Source organism: Limulus polyphemus, unplaced genomic scaffold, assembly GCF_000517525.1.
Source record: "Limulus polyphemus unplaced genomic scaffold, Limulus_polyphemus-2.1.2 Scaffold2686, whole genome shotgun sequence".
NCBI lineage: Eukaryota > Metazoa > Arthropoda > Merostomata > Xiphosura > Limulidae > Limulus > Limulus polyphemus.
Genome location: NW_013668296.1, coordinates 26,993 through 33,748, shown reverse-complemented (window position 1 = coordinate 33,748; position 6,756 = coordinate 26,993). Strand labels below are relative to the sequence as shown.

Sequence of the window (6,756 nt, the reverse complement as noted above, 5' to 3'; positions counted from 1 at the left end):
TGTTTTTGTTTTTAATACTGCTAGTAAACTTTGTATCCTTTCAACTTCAAGTTTTTGTTTCTTAGCAGCATCTGTTTTTTAGTTAATCATAAAACACATTGTGCTTCTCTATACTTTTAGATTTCATATAAGTAATATATGTCATATGTTAGTATAGCTGTATAGTTAGTAATATAACTACACAGTAACATTAGAACAACAGTGAAACAATAATAATAATCTATACATTGTTGGATGCATGTTATGGCAGACTTGAGAAATAGAATATTACAAGCAGTTTCATAATTTAACATTTTAACATTTTCCTAAATTGAAAGTGTATTTCCAATAATACTTACCTCACACTTATAGCTATTACTCAACTGCCAGCATTTCTTCCTTTGCCCATCTGAGCATTGGTCTGATTTTTTCTCGCTTCCTCCAGTCTTTTATACCCCACTCAATTGCCCTTGGGGATATTTATCTCATGATACTCTCCACCTACATCCTGGTACTGTATATAAGCACATTATTCAGATAATGTTATCACTTTTTCAAACTGGTTCAATCCCAGTCTCTAACACCAGCTCTTAGTGGGGAGGACGGGTGGGAGAGTGAGAACAGAGGTAAGTATGATTGGAAATACATTTTAAGTTTAAGAAAATGTTAACTTACAAAACAAATATAACTCTGCTCCCACTTATAGCTAGAATCCCACATTGATGAGATGAATGAGCCAGTGAGAGCATTATCCATACAGAAAGTGTCTGCATAGATCATGGGTGTGTCAACAGAAGATTGGCACCCTAGTGGGGGAACTGCACTACATCTATAACAGGTATGCCCTTCACCTACAACTGAATTCCTGTACTGTGGGTGAAATTTTACATGAGTTATCATCACTATGGGCCAGGCCCAACCAAATAGCCAAGGTTACACTACTCGGGGTAAGAATTAAGGGATCGTGGTCCCTACATCCCATGTTGGTGGCTAAGGCAATTGGACCGCAGACATTGTATATATATATATATTTATACATATAAGTGGATCCTAACCTGTAGCCATAGAGTGATGTATTCCGAGCCACCAAAATCATGATGAGAAAGTAAGCAACACTGTAGTGGAAGAAGTCTGACAGGCAACACTCCAGGCTCAGAATGACGAGATTGTGTATGCCTTACTCAACTAAAGGAAACAGAACTCACCTGGTCTGAAATTATTAACATCCATCTCACTTTCCAACTGTGTGGGCAAGAATTACGAGAAGGACGTGGAACAACTGTGCTCAACAAAGAACCCAGGATGGGACCACTTGTGTTTGGAATTACGAGGAGATAGTGGACCCCTCTTCAATGTACTGAACCAATAATGATCAAAGAGAATAGCCATGCACACCCCCAACCGGATAGTTCAACGTCAAATCTGAATTGGTATTAGGAGTAGGCTTCTGCGACTCCTACCGATATCCGTGAAAAAAAATATCCTGGGACCTGGGTAGGAGGGCCTCCAACTTTGCCCTCTTCTCCAAGAATGGAGGAAGTCACTCTAACACTCTGGAGGAAAAACTTCTGTCCACCACCCCAGTGACTGGAAACTGGGTGTGGTAAGGATTCTCAAGCTCCACTAGTATAATCTGGGGGTTAAGTTCATTGGGGAGCCCTGAGGAACAGGGTTGTTTGTTAATTTCCGGTACAAATTATTTCCGACGAACTTCAGCAATACAAGTCCTTTCTTGATTAAACCAGTTTATTCTTTCTTGATACAAACTTTTAGTACACAGTAATTCTACAGCCAGTACTTTTTTCTCGTCACTTTAAATTTAACAACTTTTATAATACATGTTATAAATCACAGTGATTCACACACTTTACTTACCACCACTACTGTTCGCTTTTTTAATTATCTATCTATATGGCTGGCTTTCTTTGCCAGGCTTATATACTAAAAAAGAGAGCATCTAGCAAACACTTCGACATTCGTGGGATTCCTTGATAATTCGAGAAACTCCAGCACGCATGCTCCCAGCGTCACGTGACTTCCACTGTCGTAACAAAATCAAAGGCAGCATATCCCAAAGTGGTCCCTCTCTCGTTTTTCAAAGGTCATTTAAAGACTGTGATTACCATTGATTGGAACAGCATGTTGGGAGGTAAATTTGTTAGAGCAAAGCAATGTTGAGCCATCCACCCTAGGGAACTGAACACTGGACCCCAGTGCTGTGAGTCCATAAACTCACCACTGTCCCACAGGGGGTCTGAAAAGCCAACAGACTAAAAGAAGGTGCTGGAAAAAGTGAATCTGAAATCTCTCCAGAATGTTGAGGATTGCCCTCAATGTAGCCTCAGAGCCCCCCGGAGAACCACCACAAATCTGATTGTTGCATGATGCTAGATATCAGAGGTAGGATTGGATAAACCTGGGAATTCATACCATAAACTGGCTTGTCAATCAGAATAATTTTTTTATTAAATTATTAATATTATTAATACAAAAATCAACTAAATAACTCGGATAATATCCAAAGCACCTCCGAATGATTGTAATACTGGGAAACCTGTTAGTGATGCTTTGTCGAGAAAAAGTGATAACATTATCTTAATAGTATCTCGAGATAAATATTGCCAAGGGCAATTGAGTGGGGTATAAAAGACTGAAGTAAGCAAGAAAAAAATCAGATCAATACTTAGATGGGCAAAGGAAGAAACTCCGGCAGTTGAGTAATAGCTATAAGTGGGAGAAGTGGTATGTATGTTTTGGAAGTTCTAATATCAAGCAGTTTTATGTAATAACCCTTATGAAGCTACAAATGCAAAACACTGGTTACAATAAAAAGTCATTTTATAAATATCTGAGTATAAAGGTCATTGTTTTCTAACCTATTTATTAAAATGTGTAAATCCCTCCAGTAAGTACTATAAATTTTAACAGATCATCACTTGGGAAATTGTCATGGCAAACATTGTCTTTATGCCACATCTTGAACTCACATACTGCATTTTTAGGTATGTGTAGTTTGATTCAGACACAATGGACATCAATGTGTCTCTGTAAGGTTGTTGTATTCCCCTGGAAAAAATAATGTGAGGGGTACCATGTTTTTTTTTTGGTACTTCACTGTCAGGGCTTTGATACATTGATGAATTTCTGTGTGAGATGGTATATTGAACTGATAAGGATATGTATATCTCAGTTCTTCAAGCATTCTTCAGGAGCCCATTTTATTTACTTATCCTCTAAATCTTTCTCGAAAATTTCAACAACATTGTAGTTAAATCAATCTATAAACTTTTAGCCATAAATTTTACCATCTAGCAGACATAACACCCAACCAAGAATAAATTTCTCCAAAGAGCAGCTGGAATTCGATTTACTTCTTGTGTCCATTTCTGAAGTACCAGAGGATTCATTGGCTGATTCACACTATGTTTTCAAGATATTTTTACTGCAGGAAATAATCCGTCACGTGAACAACCACAACAGCTGCATCTGAAGCATATTCCACAACATGGATGCTTGCATTTGCATGTTAAATGCTCCATGAAAGTTACCTTACTGTTCCCTACCACATTTTGCTTGACATGGTTGTCAACAGAATCATTGATTCAGTAAAAGTAGTGCTAAACAGCCACTTTTCAACCAGTTAGAAATATCACAAAGTTATAACAAAAAAACCTACAATGGGTTAGCATTTCTTTATCAACAAAAGCATTTTACTGTGTAACATTAAATGTTAATATTGAAAGTCGTGTAAAGTCGATCTATGTGTAGCTGTGTCATCCCTAAACCCTTGTTTGCATTCTTTTTGGCATTGCCATCCCTACATCATTTTACATTAACAAAATGTACTTTATTACATGATTTGGGAGATGTTTCCCCTGACTGAAAATGAGCGTATTCTATAAATGTGTGTAATAAAATTTAATATTATGTATATTGATTTTTTTTTTTACTCCTTCACTTCATACATAATATAGAGGTTGGCTCCCTAAAGATATTGATTGTATAGTATACAAAGCATTGAGTATTCTACATGTTACAATCATCCAATGTTTATCTATTATTGGCTGGTAATTTCTGTTTCACCCTGTACTTACGCTTTTTAAAGGAACTTCATATTTCTGTAAAAAAGCTAACTTCAAGGGGTTATGATAACATCATTTACACTAGAATTATGATTTTTTTTTTCAATTACTACTAGTTATTACAACTAGTCAATGACATCGTGCATTGCTCACAGTGGATTTAGATTTAAACTGACATTAGTGATAAAATAGTTGTAGTCTTGATAGAAACAAGAGGAAGAAAGATGAACAATTTAGTGGGTTGGTCATGTCACTTTCTGGTCTGGTATCTTACCTTGTTTTTTGGCTTGTTGAGTAGAGCAACAAATGAAGGCGAGTGGCAATCATCTTTTAAAGTAAAAATCTCTGTCAAAGTTGAGTTTTTAGTATTCATATTTGTTTTATGCCTATTGTATATCTTAGCTATCGACTCTATGATATTAGGGTTTGAAGAGTTTAAGGGAGTTAAGGAATTTGTTAATGTGTTCATGGTTATGATAGAGTAAGAATGTATCATCTACATACCTTTTGTAGAGCATGATTGTAACGTCACACTAGTTCAGCCACGTGTTCATGATGACAAAGAAAGATATTAGCTAGAAAAGGTCCTAGTGATGAACTCATTGCAGTGCCGTCTATCTGGTCACACAACTAACCATTAAAGACAAAGTGGTTTTTTATCAAAGCTAGGTTTAGTAGTTGTGCAAGTTGCTGTTAGTTCCATCCAGCCCTCAGGCTATTGTTACTGGGAAACAGTTGGTTAAAACAGATTTGTATGGTTTATTCTAAAGGAATGTTAGTAAAGAGATCAGTGTCAAAGCTTGCCATAATATATTGGTCAGTGACCAAAAATTGAAAAAATTCACGAGTGAAAGAAAAGGAATCTTTGATAACATATGATGTTTAGAATTGTTGCTGTGGCTCTACTATTCATGCTTCCTTCCTAGCTATAAGGAGTATGAATGGATGGAAAAATCATAAAAACTAAATTGTTGACAGGTATAGATAAAACCAAATAACAAGGAGAAAAAGTAATTAGGTTTTTAAGAAAAAGAAAAAAGGTGGGACTGACTAGTATTAGACAAAAGACTTCCTATTTGAGAGAAAGCCCATCATACCACTAACTTACAGCTTACAAGATATGCAGGTCAAACCTCAGAATATTTATATGCAAAACAAATGGAAGAAAGAGGATAGTTCTGTGATTTCAAAAACAAAAATAATTTGATTGAAAGAGCTAATCTCTTGAGAGTGACAATCTCTTCCATTAGGGAGAAATTCCAGAATGCATTTAACCCATTAATTTGATTACGCATGTTCCATGATATACAAAAATCCACATTAAGAATGGTTTGTATAAAGTACTTTCCTTTAAATAATTTACTTTATTTTAAGATAAAACAGAATGAAAATGTTTCTAAAACATTCCAGAATGTTGTATAAAAATTATCTTACATGAAAAACGTTTTAGGAAAAGCTACAATGTATTATCCAGTTAAAGAATTGAATATTAATTCTTATTGGAACAACAACACTTACCATGTCATTAGAATGATCTGCATTTTCAAACATATGAGCAACATCTCGAATGATGAGTTTGAAGATCTCAAAGTTGTGCTCTATGGACACTCGCACTTTTTCAAGGTGTTGTTTGTAATTTTTCAAGACGGCCTGATGGGATTCTGGTAGACTGTTAGTGTATTTTAATGTTTTGCAGAGTCGAACAAGTGAGTGAAGTCTGAATAATAAAGTCAACAACATAAGCGAAATTAGTGTCTATAAGATTACAATACAGGGATTTTCTTTCCATTGGGCAGGATGGAAGTTTATCCAATAACCTTCCCCCAGTTGTTGCAAGTTACAGGGTTTTATCTTTAGTTGATGATTTCTAGCATTTAAAAGCTACCCTTAAAACTGCACCATTTTAGATATACTTGTAAAAATATCTTGGGGAATACAATAAGACCATATTTATAGACACTGCACCTTCAGCATTGGAAATGTACTGTGTCGAATCAGTCACAAAATAAAATCCTTCCTGTTCTCTGCACAGAAAAGGTTCTGAAAGAAAACCCCTGCAACAATAAAAATATAAAAAAGAAATGACATCTCAAAAAGTCTGTTTTTGTTTATAAAATGTATCTAATTGAAATTTGACCTTTATTATATAACTCTAATTTAAACACCAAAAGCAATATGGTAATTGGAAATAACCATAACCCTGCCCATCATTTAAATTTGTACAATGTAAGTTAACATTTCCCTTACCTGAAAATGTAATTCATATAGATAACTCTCTCCCACCCCTCCTTCCCATTTCCAGTGCATTTAGTTTGTCTCATCAAGAATGAGCCCTACTCTCAAATTAGGGATGTGTTTGCTCAGTCCTACAAAAGCGAGTTTATACCATCCAATAAGAAACTTGATATAAGCTTCACCAACAACTTGAAACTGGGGAATCAAGGGTTATCTTGTACTCCAACAGAAGAAACTGGGAGGGGGGGGGGAGAACACTGACTAGGTGTGTGGATCATTGTCATCTGGAAATAGATCCTACACTAAGATACAGTGAAATGGATCTAAAGACAGTTTACACAACCCAGATGTGACAGCAGGCACATTCCTGGTGCTAACATTTTTTTTTTGTTCAAGCTCAAAATGGCCTGGAAGATATAATATATATATATATATATATACAGACACCACCAAAGCAGTC

General features: G+C 35.7%; 1 protein-coding gene across 1 annotated transcript in view; it reads right to left on the bottom strand.

The window, feature by feature from the left end:
• LOC106467633 (carnosine N-methyltransferase-like) overlaps nt 1-6,756 on the bottom strand; it is a 61,178-nt gene that overhangs the window by 42,341 nt on the left and 12,081 nt on the right. Inside the window, exon 2 of the mRNA XM_013927999.2 lies at nt 5,580-5,778. Within this exon, the coding sequence (XP_013783453.1) occupies nt 5,580-5,778 (199 nt within the window). The remainder of the gene's footprint in view (nt 1-5,579; nt 5,779-6,756) is intronic.